We start from the raw sequence: 18307 nt of genomic DNA, 5'->3' as shown, positions 1-18307 counted from the left end.
GTTAAAAACAACCAAATTATTACAAACGACATGAGGCTAATAGTTTGACTCGTCCAAGGAACTGAGTGTAGATCATGACATGGGTCTTCGAGAACTACACAAGCAACCTGACGTGATCGTTTCACAAATGTTCAATGACCTGGCCTAGATCATGATCAGTGCTATGAAAATGTATTTCGAACTCTACATGTCATTCACGACTTGAAAACACTTAGAATATTTTGTTGTCGAAAATTGAGAATCATTTTTCTCGATGTTCGAGTTTGACATGTGGAACAAAAGTCTTATTCGAACGACCTCCTCAGATGTTTTATGTTGCGCTTGACAGCTGTGTTGGTCAATAAAATAAGCTTTATCTGATAGATGTGTCTCTACGTAATAAGTGTCAGCCATGAGCATTAAATGCAAGCTATGCTGAAACGACATTCCTTTTTGAAACATTAAATGCGGATGAGGGCACATTTAATGTGGACGAGATAATCACATCAATATTTGACGATTTCAATGAAATCAATGGCTGGAAAAACGTTCTCGCCCAAACGTCGCTTATAAAAAAAGCCAAGCGTCGTCTTTCACCCTATAAAATGCAAACCCCATTCTATTTTTTCACAGAACTCAAACTTTCTGAGAGAAAAATGACTTTTTTGCGCTCAAAAGATCAGTTCATCCCCTTCCCCATTGATGCGCACTCGACGCTACGACAGAGCAGCCATTCCTAACAATCAAGAGGTAAAGAAATTTTTTTCTCTTTTTCATTTCTATCAAAAACTTAGTCTTTACAATAATGGTTGGTATGGACGTCTAATAGGCTGAGACGATGAACATTCTTGGGTAGTGTTTGAAAAGAAACACTATTAAGAATCAAAACTTAGGACACAGATCTTTAGAAAATCATCCTTAAGAATTTTTAGGGTTTTTAGGATTTTGGCGACTATGGAAGAGAAACCAAGGTTCTCTTACTCTTCTGAGTTGCCGTACGAGGTAATGTATATGGAGACTAAGTCACCTCTACATGTCGCACATTTATAGACTCCAAGAGCAATGGACACCTTTGAGGCGAGAATAGCCGAAGAGGGAAGCTCGCAACCTCTGGGCACCTTAGCAGGTCCCAAAAAGGTGATACAAACAACAGTTACGAAAGACAAAGTGCAAAAAACTGATAAACCAATATGCGATCAACATAAACGTCTTCCAACACAGGTCGCACACTACTCAAGATCTTCCCGAGGGAATGACTGCGATCTTAGAAGCGATTTTCAAATGTGGAGTGAGGATATCCCTCCACCCCTACATCAGGTCAATCCTCGACCACTTCCAGATTGTGCCATTCTAGCTGACACCAAATGCATATATGATAGCAATTGCTATGTATATCACATTCGGTGAGCCAACAGCATAGGAGCTCAGTTGCGCCTACTATTTAAAGAAAAGTAAAGATAATAATTCGTGCTACCTCTCCAAGCGATCAACGATCGAGGGAGGGATATTTGGTTACCCCAACAACATTGGGGCTTACGAAACCAAGTATTTTTTCTTCAAGTACGATGAAGTCTGTAAATTTAAGGAACTAAGTAGGTTTTCCTTCCAATTTCCAGATCGCTCATCTTTTAACTTTGATTATTTCTTAGTAAATTAGGCTAACGAACTCTGTTTCTTTCTTGTAGAAAACAAGACGACTAGATTATTGATCTTAGCTGCATCGAAGCATTTGACGATTGCCCGACCAGAGTCGCGATGCAAGGCTGCTCATAACTATCGCCAACCTTCGAAAGTATAGGTTTTTCACTCCTGATGCATCTTTGGAAGGTCCATCTCGGAAGCATTTCTTTATACATAAAAAATGCTAAGTTTTTTTTTTTTTTTTTTTTTTAAACAAAAGATACCTTCTTTGCTGACGCATCTTCATGCCATACAGCAACTATACCACCGAAGTTTCAAAGACGTTGAAGAAGCCTGGGGGGTTCACATTCCCCTGGATTAACCCAATTGAACTTGCTGGAGCGACCTCTAGCGATATCCTTGCGAGGGGGATAAAAATTGGTGTCAAAAGGCAACAACTAGCTGAGCGACGTGAGAAGTTCCCCGGCCCATTGCTGCTCGTTTGTCGAAGAAGAAGATTGTGGGCTAGAAGTCCAAGAAAAGAAAGACAATACCCATCGAAGAGGAAACTGAATCTAAATCAAAAGGCTTCGGGGTATTGCTAGATAAGTTTCAGCCTTATCAAGCCTTCTTTGCTAGGACGACATCGACGGATGCTCCCGAAACTTCGATTGCCCTTGGGAGTTCACAAAAGGAGGAGGGAGCGACCGCGACTACTCAGGGGGAAGCAAGCGAGCAACAGGTTGAAGGGGTCCTTGCCGTAACGAGGCTTGACCTGACCATGTTAGATCTTTTAGGGCAACGATCGGATCTTTTACGATCAGTGGGATAGACCCTTTTAGAATGCCAACTTGCCAAGACCTTTGACAGGTTCATGACTTCTTAACCTACCAACCTAGTGGCCATTGTACTTCAAATGTAAAGTCAGGTAAAATGACTTGTTCTCTTCAAGAACTTCTTTCATACAAGTTGACCCTTTAGTTTTTTAAGAAAAAAACTAACTTTTATTCCTTTTCCAAGCAGCCTATGCTCGCCTTGAATGGCCCAATAAAAGATGAAGATCAATTATACTAGCAAACTTCACGAGATGAAAGAAGAGATTGTCAAACTGAAACAAGATCTTATAGCTTCAGATGCAGAGGCAAAGGTTGCCCACATTCAAGTCAACGTGTACTTGATTGAAAGGAATTCTGCTATGTGAATAGCTAACTTTCATAAGGTCGAGCTCGAGCAAAAAGACAACGACAATAAAGAGCTCCAATGAACAATGGTGAGGCTCACCAAAGAGTTAAGCCAAACAGAAAAAGAGCTGCAAGCATGCTTAGAACGTGAAAAAGCATCAGAAAATACTCGAGCTAAGTTATAGGAAAACTTAGTGGAGGAGAAGAGGGCGCTGCAGACAAATCTTAAGCTGCTCAAGGGCGAATCATTTCGCTGACCGAGCATAAAAAGCAACAGAACCTCAAACTAGAGACGAAGGCTGCTCACTGAGCGTTGCAAGCTATTTACAACTTACGGCCAAATAATCCAAACATGGATATCTCCAACCTCCCCAAGGACTATCAAGTTGCTCTTGCTTCCATGGTCAAGGCCGAAGAGTAAGAAGAACAAGAGTCTGCCCTGGAGGACGATCAACAAGAAACAAATGTCCCTGAAGATCAAGCAATCAACCCGGAGGTCGATGATCAGCCAGACAACCAAGAGGTCGCAGCCAGGGATCTTGGAAATGAAGACCAGTGATCACTCTCTTCTGTACCTGAATAGAGTCTTTTGTGCTTATTCTTTTCTAATGTAGCTCCTGGTTGTCCCTTGTACATATTTTTTAGATATATAAGAATGAACTTTTGACCACTTGTGATAACTTTTATAACCTAAGTACTTTACAAAACGAATATAGCATATATGATCATCAAAGTTGTAAAATGTTATAAATAACAAGATTATTAAAACTTGAGATTACGACACAAGTAATTCTTTGAGCGGAATTGAAATAATCTTATTCATAATATTTACAACAATGAAAACTTTACAAGCAAAAATGATGAAGCTATAAGCTAGTTTGGAATTATTGATAATAAGAGCGAAAATGTTCAGCATTTCAAGCTCATGACACTTTAGAACCATTTAGCCTCTTGAGGTGATACGTTCCAAGCTGTATCACCTTACCGATGTGATATGGACCTTTCCAATTAGGTCTCAATACCCCCGTACTTGGCTCTCTTATGCCGAGAAGGATTTCTTTTAACACCAGGTCACCAACCTGGATGTCTTTTCTCCTAAATTTAGAGTCGAAGAATCTTTTTGTCTGATGTTGGTAGGAAGCTATCCTTAACCAAGCCTTGTTGCGGTGTTCTTTAACTAAATCTAGACTTGCACGTAAGAGTACTTCATTGTCTGTTTTATTATAGAATTCCCTTCGAAGTGAACCAGCTCCTACTTCCACTAAAACTATTACCTCGTAGCCATGTGCTAGCGAGAAAGGTGTTTCTGAAGTAGAGGTTCTTAGAGTCGTTCTATATGCCCATAAAACTTATGGAAGATCATCGACTCAATTACCCTTGGCTGCGCCGAGCTTAGCCTTCAATGTGGCTTGATAATCTTGTTGACAGCTTCAACTTGACCATTAGCTTGCGGTCTTACTACTGAGGCAAATTTCTTATAAATCCCTAGCTCTTCACAAAACTGCTTGAATTCCACATTATCGAACTACTTCCCGTTATCAAAGATGAGTGTATGAAGAATCCTATAGCGGCACACTATATTCTTGAAGACGAAGTCTTTAAGCTTCTTTGTAGTGATCGTAGCTAAAGGCTTCGCTTTGACCAACTTAGTGAAATAATCCACTACGACCATTGCATATTTCACACCCCCTTTACCGGTTGGCATGAGTCCGATGAGATCAATTCCCCACATAGAGAATGGCAAAGGACTGATTATCATTGTTAGCTAGTGGGAAGGAGCTCGCGGAATATTCGTGAATCTTTGGCACTTATCACACTTCTTTACAAAGTTGAAGGCATCTTCATAAAGTAGAGGCCAATAATATCCTTGGCAGATAATTTTATTGGCGAGAGATCATGCAGCAGTGTGATTACCATTGATCCCTTCATGTATCTCTCTCATGATATAGTCTGCTTCATCATCTGTTACATATCGAAGGAGGGGAGTGCTAAACCCTTGCTTATACAACTGATCTTCAATGAAAGTGTAACGGGCAGCTCTAGTTCACAAGAGTCTTACCTTAGTCTTGCTGTTAGGAAGAACCCCATCTTTGAGACACCGAACAATTGGAGTCATCTAGGAAATAGATTCATTTACTGCCACGACCTGATCAGGTGAGTTGATGCTTGGAGCTTCAATGTACTTGATTGGAATACTATCTAGAACATTGAAGTCCAGTGATGAGGCTATCTTTGCCAAAACTTCTGCGATAGAATTACTATCTTTTGGGATTTGCCTGATTGTATAGTGCTTAAAGGGCTCGAGTGCGGTCTTGGCTTTCTTCAAGTAATTGATCATATTCTTTTCTTTGCTTGATACTGTCCCAAAATCTGATTGACAATCAGTTGGGAGTTGTTATTAATGTCGATCATATCTGATCCCATTTCTCTTGCTAGCCGCAGACCATCAAATATTACTTCATACTTGGCCTCATTATTCGTAGCTTTGAATCCAAACCTGAGGGCTCTATAAATGCGAGTTCCCTCAGGGCTGATAAGTAGAAGACCAGCTCTGACTCTTTTTCTATTTGAAGACACATCAATGTAGAGGCTTTAGGTTGACAAGTTCTGAATGGTTTCCTAGACAATTTTGTGGCTGGCTGTTTAGATTCCCGATCTGGCTGATTAGAGAACTCCGAAATAAAGTCAACAACAAGCTGCCCTTTGACTACTGTCTTCGGTCTGTAATGCAGATCGAATTGACTCAATTTCATAGCCCACTTAAGCAACTTACTCGAAGTCTTTGGCTTCAAGGACCTGTCTGAGTGGGTAGTTGATTAATATATGCATGGTGTAGGCATGAAAGTAAGGTCGCGGCTTCTTAGAAGCAATCAGCAAGGCATAAGCTAATCATTCCATCTCTGGATACCGTGTCTTGGCACCCAGTAGTCGTTTGCTTATGTAATATACTGGCCACTGAATTCTGCCTTCTTCCCGAATAAGAGTTGCATTGACTGCATACTGAGAGACGGATAGGTAGAGAAATAAGATTTTCTTGGGAAGGGCCTTGGACAGGAGATGTGGCTTTCCACGATGCTTTTTTATGCTCTGGAAGGCTCATTCACAATCTGAAGTCCATTCAAATTTCTTATCGGCCCTGAGTACATTGAAGAATGGCAAACAACTATCTGTTGCTCTCGATATGAAGCGACTGAGAGCAACTATTCTCCCATTCAAGCTCTGAACTTGCTTTCGATTGATAAGACTTTTCATATCTAGGAGAGCTTGGATCTTTTCGGGGTTGACTTCAATCCCCCGATGGTTAACCATATACATTAGGAATTTCCCTAAGGATACTCCAAATGAAATCTTAAGAGGATTAAATTTCATTCTATATCTTTGGAGTACATTGAACGTCTCTACGAGATTGGCTATGTGATTTGAAACAATATGCGACTTGACCAGCATGTCATCGACATAGACCTCTATCGATTTTTTTATCTGCTAAAAAAACATATGGTTAACCAAATGCTGATAGGTCGCCCCAACATTTTTCAAACCGTAGGGCATAACTTTATAGTAGTACAATCATCGATCTGTGATGAATGAGATATGCTCTTCATCAAGTGTGTACATCAGGAACTGATTATACCCTGAGTAGGCATCCATGAAGCTTAACAGCTCATACCTGGAAGTGGCATCAATGAGTTAATCTATTTTGGCAAAGGGAAACTGTCATTCGGACAAGCTTTGTTGAGATCTATGAAATCAATGCAAGTTCGCCACTTGTCATTTGGTTTTTTTCACCAAAACAAGATTGGCGACCTAACTTGGGTAATGAGCCTCCCGAATGAACTTGATTGAGAAGAGCTTATCCACCTCAATCTTAAGAGTAGCATATTGCTCTAGGTCCATGACTCTTCTTCTCTGGGAAACTGGCCTGACCTCTCTGCTGATGTTGAGTGCATGACATATTACATTCGGGTTGATCCCAACCATGTCAGCATGAGTCCATGCAAAAACATCTATATTCTGTTTGAGAAAGCTCATTAGATCTGTAACAAGCTGAGGGGTGAGATTACTTCTGATTCTTAATACACGAGTCAGCTCACTCTAGTCAATTGATACCTCAGATAGAGTCTCAACAAGCCTACTATGGGAATACTCCTCTTGAACACAAGGGTCTATGTTGTCTTCCACTGGACCTGGCTGTGGTTCAATCCTACTAATCGTCATATCCTGCTTGGGGATGCCCATTGGCTTCTCTTTCCTTTTGCATGCCATCTGCACTACTCTTACATAACAGTTGCGAGACTTACGCTAAGACCCTTTGACCTTCCCACACCCCATTGGTGTTGGAAACTTCATCTTCAAATGATAGATGGAGGTGACAACTTAAAGTTTCGTAGTAGAGATCATCCCAATATACCATTGAAAGCAGATGGATAGTCCACCACCAGAAACTCTATCATCCTAGTCACTTCGTGGGTCTCACCCAAAGTGACAGGAAGTGCAATCGTTCCCTTGGAAATCAGTCCCCAGTAAAACCATAAAGGGGGATAGAGGCAAGCTTCAAATCTGCCTCGTCCAATTGCATTTCCTTAAATGCTCGCTGAAATAGGATGTTCACGGCGCTCACATTATCCACCAATATTTTGTGGACTTTCGCACCTACTTATTTCAGTTGCGATGACAAGTGCATCCTCATGAGGGTGATGCAATCGTACTGCATCTTTTTCTAAGAAGGTAATCTCCTCCTTTCTACGCATCTTAGCAGGTTGCGACACCGTGTTCATCACACTCATGGGGTCATGGCAAGCTTCTCGAGAGTACTTCTCCTGAGCACCTTGAGAATTCCCCACAAGGTGTGGTCCTTCGAATATGATCCCAACAAAATAGAGACCCTTGCGACCACGACGCTTCTTCCCCTGGTCCCCTTGATCATTCTCTTGAACGGGAGTAGGACCATTAACATACTCATTGAAGTGGCCCTTTTTAATGATGTCTTTAATTGCCTGCTTAAGAACTCGACATTCATCGGTACAGTGCCTATTATTTTGATGATAACGACAATATTTCTTGTTGTTTCTTACTGAAGAGGGATTATTCATGGGCCTTGGCTCTTTGAGCAGATTAGCTTCTTTTGATTTATCTAGAATAGCTGATACCGATGCATTCAGCGGAGTATACTGATTCTTGCCGTGATTGCGATGAGGGACCTCAGTATAAGACTTTTTGGGCTCAAATCGTTGTTTCTTTCCCTTTCTCTAATCGTCATTAGCCCATTTGTGACTAAACTTTCTATTACTTTCTCCCTAGTTTTCCTCCCTCCGACTAAAAGCATTGGTCAGAAGACTAGGGTCATGGCGATTCAGAGCAGCCACAAAATTCTCAATTTGAAGATATTTCTTGGTGAGATTGTAGAAGCGAGTTAGGGAAATATCGTCCTCAGATTGCAGTTTCTTCCACAAGTCAATTTCTGGGCGAACTCTTGCAATAATAAGAGTTCAAACTGAATCTTTGGGTGTATTAGCCACCTTATTCAGCTCCTTGTGGAACCTTTCAATATAGGATTGGAGGGATTCATTCATCTCCTATCGTATGTTACTTAGATAACTCAATGGCATTGAGAACTTCCTATTAGCTTGGAAGTGTCTCAAAAATAACGAGCTCATCTGTTTCCAGGAGTTAATAGATCCTAGTGGAAGTGATTTAAACCAGCGCTTGGCATGGGCAATCAGAGTCATTGCTAAGCAGCGACACTTCACCAAGTTGGAAACTTGGTGAAGCTCCATGAGGTCATTAAACTCATAGAGATGATCTTACGGATCAGAATTCCTATCGAATGCTCGCATATCGCGCATTTTAAACCTTGATGGGAAGGGAGCAATCAACACTACCGGAGAAGAGGGAGATGCCTCAGTGATCTACCCTCGCTCATTTTGTTGAGCTCTACGATGATCTAGAGCTCGTTGCAACTCCTCAATCTGAGGAAGCAGAGCTACCTAGGGATCACTTTCCGTAAAGTAGATTTACCCCCATGATTGCGATTGAGGAAAGACCTCAAATCGGACTCTTCTACGCCTCAGCTGGAGCCTTTGGCATACCTTGGCACATGCTAGCTAGAGTCATGTGAAGGCACTGAATAACTAGGGGAGTTATCCCGACCTCCATGGTGGTTAGAATCGACCCGTGGATGGTGGGCATTTCCTTCGTAGTGATGGTCGGAACCATCATTCCGGTGATAATGGGAGTCTCCCTACCTTGCTCTCTTGTGGGGGTGCCTATGCCATGCGATGTGGTGTGGTGTGGGACGGCTCATGATGTGACATACCACCAAGTCGCAAAGCCACATGTATTTTACTTGCTTCACGACTGGTATTTACTGGTCCCTTCAAGCCCTTTGGCCTATTATCTACCACCTGCTTTCCCTTGTCTTTACGCGTCGTAGTGTGCGCGACATGTGCTTTCACCCATTTCTGCACTTTAACGCGACCTATAAGCGTCTTTGGTAGCAGCACTGCCTTGTCGGAATTGGGCGGTACCACCTGATCCAAATGATCTAGCTTTCGACTAACCGTTTGGAGAGTATTGTTGAACCTTTCTAAGTAATTCATCACAGCTGGGTCGACTGAGAGGTCAAGGGGATATCTGTCGCGGTACCCTGCGGAACTGAAGGTACTTCAGGAGAAGTAACATCCTGTACCCGGGGGATCTTTTTGTTGTTGGTGTTAGTTTGCTCGGTTTCAAGACCACGAGCCATTTGTTCTTGAGTAAAGCTGATTGATCAGAGATTCTTGATGAAGAGCAGATACTAAATCATACCCTCCTTCTAGCGACAAACTGTTGATGCTTGATTTTGACACCTACGATTTGCACGTGCAAAGTGCTAAGTTGTTCTTAGAAATTACACGTGAATGATTATGATCAGATACAAGGACTAAATAATAAATGAGATATATGATTTTTAAAGTGGTTCGGATGCCTAAAGCGAATCCTACGTCCACTGTTTCTTTTATATATGAGAGATTACAAGAGGTCGCGTATAGCGAACAGCGAGCAAAAGTACAATAACTGAGTATTCAGAGAGAATATCAAATTAGTCTCTTTCTCGTGGGTTATCTTTGCTCTAAAAATAAAAATTATAATCAGAATGAGGGTTCAGGATCAGAATCCCGAAAATGAGAGAGGGAGTCCTTTATTTATAATAGAGGAATTCAAGGTGATGATTACAAATTTGCAAATGGGTAGGTGTCATGCAAGTCCTTCCTTGCCTCTCATTGACTGATAACTTAGGAAATATCCTCAAATTACCTAGGGCTTGGACAGGTGTGCGGCCCTCAATCATTCATAGACAAAACCTGAATCTGTCAGGTTGGTGATAACCATATTCTTTCTGTCATGGACCGATGTGACAGCTCCCAAGCGGTGCAAAACCTTCCTGAACTCCGATTGCTGCCTACTGACATAGGCTAACGTTAGCCCTGATTTTTTAGGTATAACAGAATGTACGAGGAGGATCTAACATGATTTCTCAAGTTTGAGTCCACATGATTGCTAATAAGGGTGACTAGAGCTCTTATCCAACTGCTAGTTTTAAGGTCTTAAGAGATTAGTTAAGTTGCGTATAAATTGGCCCGGACACCCCTGGTCATAAAAAGGAGAAAAAAAAATGAATCACTTACCTTTACAATGGAAACTGGAGGAATTTTTAACCCAAAACCCAATCTTTCTTCTTCCAATCCTGGAATCAAAAGAACAACAAACCCAAGTAATACCTAAGCAAACTCCATTGAGAACTGAGTCCAATCGAAACTGAATAAATTTTGAATTTCAATTGGAGGCAAAATGATGTTGCGTTTTGATTTTCTCTTATTTGTGTATGTGTGATAATTAGAATAAGGATAATGTTGTCCATAATCAATTTAAAAATGGAGTTAAGTTTTAATTCGGCTTTTAAAAAGGGATAATTCAAGTGATTTTGGGACGTGGGACGTTACTCTTTTTGTTATTAATTAAAGTTCAAAATTAATATTATTAATTCATTAATAACTTATAATAGAGAATAAGACAACTGTGCAAGCTGTTGAACTAGCCGGTAGTCTTAAGTATCAACGGCCCTAGTGAACACCACCCAAATCCCACTCCAACCACCATGGATTTCACCGTCAATTACCACCACAACCACCACTCTACCAACTCCCCTTCCTCCTCCTCCACCTCTTCCTCTAATCCCCACCCCACCACCACCGCCACTGCCACCACCACTGCCTCCGATCACGACCCTATGCACTCTTGGTGGGAGTCTGTCTCCAAGGCCCGCTCTCGAATCCTATCTTTATCCAACATTTTCTCCTCTCTTTCTTCCTCTTCCTCCTCTTCTTTCTCTCTCTCCTCCCTCGCCGACTCCGACCGTCCCGCTCTCTCTCTTCTCTCTTCCCCCGAGGCCTTCTCCCTCATCTCTTCCGCCCTTTCGGCTCCTTTCTCCGGTTCCGGCTCAGATCCCCTCTGCCAATGGCTTTACGACACGTATCTTTCGTCCGATTCCCATCTCCGACTCATCGTCCTCTCTTTCGTCCCTCTCCTCTCCGCTATTTATCTCTCTCGTCTCCATTCCCACGAAACCTCTTCAATTCCTTCACTCTCAGGATTCGAAGCCGTAATTCTCGCGATTTATAGCTCTGAAGCCAAGTCACGTGGGGGGAAAGCATTGCTCGTTCAAATCCCGGACTTATCTCAACCCTCACTCTACCACACTCCTCGAAACAAGCCCACTAAGTCAGCTAAGGAGAAAAAATCTAGGCCGTCCGTTGGAGTTTTATCGGCCCCTTTGGAGCCGCAGATTGCTGTGAAGTCAACGAAGCGTGCTTGTATTCTTGGAACCGCTTTTGATTGTTATTATAAGCAGATCTCGCAGATGCCGAGTTGGTCCCAGCTTGAATTTTGTAAATTCGCGGCGGTGTGGGCTGGGCAAGATTGTGATTGTCAAAATAGGTTGGATTTTGAGGGTGAAAATGTGAACGGCCATGGCCATAATATTGATGATTTAGTTGTTGACGGTTTGGAGAAATTGGGAATTGAAGAAAAAGGGGGTGCAAATGGAAATGTTGAATTGAAGGGAGTGAGGATTCCTTTACCCTGGGAATTTTTGCAGCCTGTTTTGAGGATACTGGGGCATTGTTTGTTGGGGCCAATGAATTCTCAAGATGTTAAGGACTCGGCTTCCCTTGCTGTTCGGCGATTGTATGCTAGGGCTTCTCATGATTTGGTCCCTCAGGCGATTATAGCGACCAGGAGTTTGATTCAGCTTGATAATAGAGAGCGAGCTGCTGCTGCTGCAAAGGCCTCTGCTGCCGCCACCACCGAGGCTAATTCATCTTCCAATGTCAATACGCCTAGCAAGGCGAAGAAGCCTGAAATTCTTTTGGTTTCTAAGTGATTCAACTGTGCAGGTGAAATCTTATTCTTAGTTATGCTTAATCTTGCATGTGGGATTTAATTCTGTTAATACAGATTGGTACTTGTATTAATCCGCCTCTTTTGGATTCAGTGCACATGTATGTTTAGTTGCTTATACTGTGTATGTGTTGTTTTACTGAATTGGTGTTAAATTGAGAAACATTCTATTTTCTATGACTTTGTTGAATGAACTTGGTTTCTGTATGATTTGATATGTTATTTGTCTTTGTTTTTGGTCGGTTCTTGTTCTGTTTCTGATTATTTGCTTAGTTGTTTTAAGCTGTAATGTTTATTTTGAAATGTTGTATAATGGGTTGAAGATGGAGGTAACATACAGAATAGTAATTTCTCTGAGACTCGATCATAATTGTGTTCCATTTGGATATTCTTCTGTTCCTATGGATCATTTTATGTACTCTGATTTTCAGCTAGGGTCGTGTGGCAATTGTTATTGTTTGCTTGGTTGATTACTCATTGATATGAATTAGGCCTTTCCTACATGATCCATCTTTGTATGATGGGAAACAATAATTTGATCCTAGTGGAAGACAATAAAATTGGAGAGACATTGCTCACATCAATGTTCTAACGTGAAAGAAGTAATACATGGAATTTGATTATTCCAACAATTGTGTATATCATAAATCATGCATAAAGGATTTTCTTACTAACAGTTATGTAAATCATAATTTTTTTTTTTTAAAGAATTTGCATCAGTTCTTTGTTTCATTGCTTGATATTTAATGATATTATTTGATACACATATTATATTGGTATGCTTTTGAAGCATTGGAGAGCTTATAAATGCTTACAACTATATCTTTAATAGCAAAATCCATCTGATTCATAAATTGAGTTCCTTCTACCTAGAACTTCAACCCAATGCTCTGCACCTTGAGTCATCTGGTGTCTAAGAACTTCAACTCTTCAAAATCCTAGAGAAATAATGAGAGATTGAGTTGGAATGGTGAAGGACAAGCCTTTACCACCATCAGGTAGCTAGGTTTTGAGATCAAACCATCAATTGCCTTACTTATCTTCTGTTACACCTTGTAGTGTTATATAGTTGTGTCTTCATCCCTTGATTATGCTTATAAAAATTTTGGGGACCTTAGGACTCACTGGGTTTTCTAGTTCCTATTGGAAATTATTGTTAGGCATAATGCCCTAAAAAGCTATAGATATCACATATTAATGTTGAAGTTAAGGCTATTCAATCACCTTTTGTATTATTAGATGATATATTATTATTAACTTGGTATCTGTGATCTATTATTGAGCACAAATCCATGATTTACATTTTATACAATTTAGATTTTTTTTTTGGGGGGGTATGCAAGAGCCTTAGTCTAAGGAGAGAGACACAACCTGGAAGAAAAAAGTCAGGTCACGGGGTGTTCTTTCAGTAACCTGTCTCTGGAAATCGAAAGAGAATGATGAGAACTGCATATTGATGTAGAAACTTCTGAATCTTGTGATAGGGAACTTCATAAACTATCTATATAAAGTGGAATGTTAAATAAGTTAAAGGTTGAATTTTTGAGAAAATTATTTATCATATATTTGTACAAGGTATTCTGTTTGTTCCGGAATTCTTCAACAAAATTATTTTTGGAGGTGATGTTTCATTGTATGGCATATGAGATGACAAGAAGCCTATTCTAAGGAGGGGTAGAGGCAATTTTGAATTAGAAAGCCATGGCAGGTGTCTTTATGGCAGTATCCCTTTTACAATATTCAAAAGTCCCTAGTACAACAGTCTTTCTCTGTTTAAGTTAAATTCAATATCAAATTTTCTGTTGAAGAAAAAAATTTCCATGAAGAAGGGTTGGAGTTAAACTGGATTCAGAGTTGTTATATAATAGCATGGACCGCATCTTATTGTCCTCATAAAGTTATGTTTGAATTCCATCTTCTCTGAAATTTGGAAATTGATAACATATTGGTAAACGTAGCCGTTAGTAAAAGTCCTGGAGGGTAGGACAGGTAGAATGTCATCCATATGACATTATTCTCTTTTTCCTCCACTTATTATGCCCATAATTGGTTAATTTTAAAGTAAGCATGAATGTTTTATGATGTTTAATGTTATATGTATAGACAAAATGATACTAATACCCTTCTTTAGTTAAATTAAACTTCTGAACTTGAAAGATCGAGGTGATGTTTTCAGTTTCCAAAGCTAAGTGGTGAGATTGTTCTTAAGCCATGGGTCTGGGGAGCCAATCTATGTTACCATTCACACAATTCCCAGGATGTTAGAATATCATTCTTTTGCCTTTTCTGTGGATGAGTTTGTAAATCCTTTAATCACTTTATTTATCTATGGGTCTATTTCTTTGCTCTTGCAGGTTTGCTTCATTATGCAAGTGAGTTGTAGATAGTATTGAAATATGATTTGAGCAAAAAAGACATCGATGACTTCATGATTACCTTCAATGTGCTGGAGATTTTAACGTTTTTCTCATACAAGTTTTTTACTAGAAATTGATCCATTGTATCATTAAAATGGGAACATAGTTGTTGGTCAAAGTCAAACATCTTGTAATTAAGTTACTTGAGAAGGGTGCCCAAATTGGTGTGCATTGGATAGTTTTGAATTGTATTTTAGAATGACTAGGAGTTTTGAGTAGTGGAAGATGTTTTCAAGGATTGAAAATGCTTTAGATTTTGGTGCTATTTAATTAGAGTATGTTTGTAATATATTTCTTTGCTATACTGTTAAGTGTATCAAGTTGTTGCTATATGTTAGGATTGTTGAGTGTGATTTTTTTTCTGTGGGAATTCATAAAATTGGACATCTTTCTATTGCATTCGTTACATTGTTTTACCATATATTTATTTATTCGTTATCCTTTGGTCCTCAGTTAAGTTTTATTATTCTTGCAGAGCTTTAAGTTTCAATACTAATTGAAAATTAACAGTGCTGCATTTAATAAGAACTAGGGGTGTCAGCCGACCTGAGCGGCTCGAGCTTGGCTCGGCTCGGCTCGGCTCGGCTATAGTGTCGAGTGAAGTTTGAGCCGGTTAGATTTTAGCTCCACTCAAGCTTGAGCTCGAAAAGCTTGATTGGAAAAGCAAAAAAATCAAGAATTGAAGAGTTTTTGTGAGTTCGAGCTCAAACTTGAACTCGAACTTGAATTTTCAAGCTTACCAAGCTTGAGCTCGACACTGTAGCAAATGAGCTGAGCTCAATTAGTCCAAAACTCATGTCGACTCGACTCGGCTCGTTTACACCCCTTAATAACTAATCTTATAGCAAATCATCCACTTAGAGCATCTCTAAATAATTCTTTATATGACTCAAACTCTTTATTATAAAGAGTCTATCCATAAAAACAAGAGTCTAACCGATTCTTTATCTTGTAAATAAAAATTAAAGAGTAAATTTAACTCTTCACATCTAAAAAGTTAAATTTTACTCTTTATTCTAGTTTTAACTAAAAAATTACAAGTTTTTATGTATTTTATTTATTAATTCTCTCTCATATTAGGTATTTTTTTTTAAAATAAAGAGCATTTTCATTAAATTTAAATAGTTCATTAGATTTGAATAAAAAAAATTGTTATTTATATTTAGAAATTAAACAAGATGTTTTTTATTTATATGAAAAATGTTCTTAAAATAAAGAGTATCACCTCCAACAACAATTAATTATAAGTTAAAAAAAGAAATCGTATAAAATAAAATATGAAACAATTTGACTACAGAAAGAACTACTTTCTTGCTCTATGTCTATAACTATAACCCATACTATCTTCCATTAATTTGTTTAATAGAATCTGAGCAGTTTCCTCCTTCCCCGTTAATTCGACTTTGGTAACTTGTACAGCAAGCAATTTCTTGAACTCTTCTTTCCCTGATAGTGTTTCTGCAACTTCTGTGATCTCGGCCTTCACGAACCCACAGACATAAGGATCAAGATTTAAACTTGAAATCGTGTCTTTAATGTAAAATGTTCTTGAAAGCAGTGTGTGAAAGCGTAAAGGGAATCTTTAATACAAAGCAGAACCCTGGACTAGTAATGTCTTCAAGAACAACATCAACATCTTCCTCTGGTTGACACTTGAGAAGATGTCTTTCTTTAAGACGCAACTCTATGAACCTGAAGGATTTGAAGATGGGTTAGTGTTGGTTGGGTTTCTTGAATTGGAATTGTAGAGCTTTGAAGCACAGTGAACTGGGATTAGAGACATTGTGGTGGTTTTTGTGAAAGAGGTTGGTGACAGACTATTCGCAAGTATACGAAATTGTACAAGTAATAAGGCTTGAGTAATCGAGTGTCGAATCCCAATAAAACTACTTACTAAGTACCAAACTAATCTATTTTATTATTATTTGATAAAACAGAATTTTAAGAATGATTTAATGAAAAATAAAACAAACTAAAAACTAAAACAAGAGCAGAATTGTATTAATACGTTAGTAAAAAGATATTAAACTTAGGGTACTGATTTCATACCAATTTAATCTTATGCATTGACAAATATTGCTAACTTAATCAAACGTATTCTAAAAGCCAAATTCCCTCATATTTCACTAGCTTTCTCTCGATCAATTAGCAAATTAACTCTTAAGCAACAACCCAAAATATCTCTAAGTTGGATTCAGAAGTTAAAAAATTATTAAGTTCTATAGAATTTACCAGAGCTTCATAGATCACGGTAACATATCTCTAGCGTTCGCTCAATCTATAGTTTTATTAACTTAGACTAATTAGGTTTCATCTCTCGATCTCAACCAAACCCATAAAATCATTCAACTCTCAGGCCTTTAAGAATTGAAGCATTAAGTGCAATTATAAAACTTAGAACAAAACTTGATAAAAATTAACAACAAATAATTCAATGCATATTCATAAAATTGGGCTACATCTTAGCCCTAGACAATAAATTTAGTCCATACTTTTAGTAATAAAAACAATCATTGTATTAGCAAACATGAGAGCAAGAAAGAAAAATAAAAAAACTTCTCTAATTTGTGAACCAAAACTCTCAGAATTCTAATCTCCAAAGAGTGACTGCTCTTTTCTCCTCTTCATCCTCCTAAAAACTAATTAAAGACCCTTATTTATAGTGCTAAGGTTTGGAGGTTAATTAGGAAAGAATTAAATGCCTTAGACAAGTCATATTCAGACTAGGAAAATAAAACAGCCCATCAAGCCCGCATTCAATTGCTGCAACGACAGAAACGATTGCTACAATGATCGTTCTTTTTGTCCCACGAGTTTTGAATCTTTAGAATTTGGCAAAATAATCAACACGAACTTTGTAGTCCTCTGAATAAGTTTTCCAACAGCACAAGAATCATTGAAATTCAATTTTTACAGTTCAAGTTATGATCAAAACATTGAGGCATGCTCATCTTAAAGAATTTCCAGGTTTTAAGTCTCATCTTCAACGCATCATAACTTCCTCATTTCAATTCTGATTCTGCACTATTTGTTTCTACTTGTCATAATTTTCATCGACATCATTTTTCTTCATTCAAATATTATTTATAACCTGAAAACACTCAAAATACACGTGTGATCCCATAAAAGGTATTTATGAAATAATTAACTCAAATTTCACAATTTAAATACATTTTCCCACAAATAATCCAACTGAATCATTAACAAAACATGTATTTTCAAGCTCTTATCAGTTGGCTTTGTAAGAGACATTGGGACGTAATGTTATTTAATGAGTGATGAGTTGAAATCAACTTAATTAAAGAAGAAAAGTATTTATAAAGAGCAAATTGGATTTTGAATAGTAGAAGGATTAGGAAACCAATGTTTTGAGACTTGGCTCGGATCGGATGGTTTGACTGGTTGGATCAGGAATTGGAGCCTCAACCAGTTCGAGCTGAGTATAAACCCGGCCTGTATCATTAGCTATAATGACTGACCTGAGGTGAAACTTGGCAAAGTGGCCAAGTCCCAGTCTCGAACTGATCGGTCCAGACCGGGTTTCAAAACATTGGTGCTCACAATTGAATAAATCTAAATGAATAAGAGTGAAATAAATATTTATGATATGTTTGTTTGTAGTTTTTTAATATCTGATTATAAGTATTAAGTGTTTGTTTTTACAAATTTTAAATA

General features: G+C 38.8%; 1 protein-coding gene across 1 annotated transcript; it reads left to right on the top strand.

The window, feature by feature from the left end:
- The first annotated feature begins 10840 nt into the window (after positions 1–10840).
- On the top strand, positions 10841–15013 carry LOC116113540 (protein MTL1-like). Its single transcript, XM_031399692.1, has 2 exons — positions 10841–12211; positions 14570–15013. The coding sequence occupies exon 1, from the start codon at positions 10915–10917 to the stop codon at positions 12196–12198; it is 1284 nt and encodes a 427-aa protein (XP_031255552.1). The 5' UTR covers positions 10841–10914; the 3' UTR covers positions 12199–12211; positions 14570–15013.
- Positions 15014–18307: the final 3294 nt, after the last annotated feature.

The sequence above is a fragment of the Pistacia vera genome, unplaced genomic scaffold (genome assembly GCF_008641045.1).
Source record: "Pistacia vera cultivar Batoury unplaced genomic scaffold, PisVer_v2 Contig680, whole genome shotgun sequence".
Classification (NCBI taxonomy): domain Eukaryota; kingdom Viridiplantae; phylum Streptophyta; class Magnoliopsida; order Sapindales; family Anacardiaceae; genus Pistacia; species Pistacia vera.
Note: the sequence above shows the minus strand (reverse complement) of the source record. Positions and strands in the feature narration are given on the sequence as shown.

What these genes read in the sequence shown, in the direction of transcription:
- LOC116113540 (XM_031399692.1), top strand. Translation starts at nt 10,915, where the DNA reads ATGGATTTCACCGTCAATTACCACCACAACCACCACTCTACCAACTCC.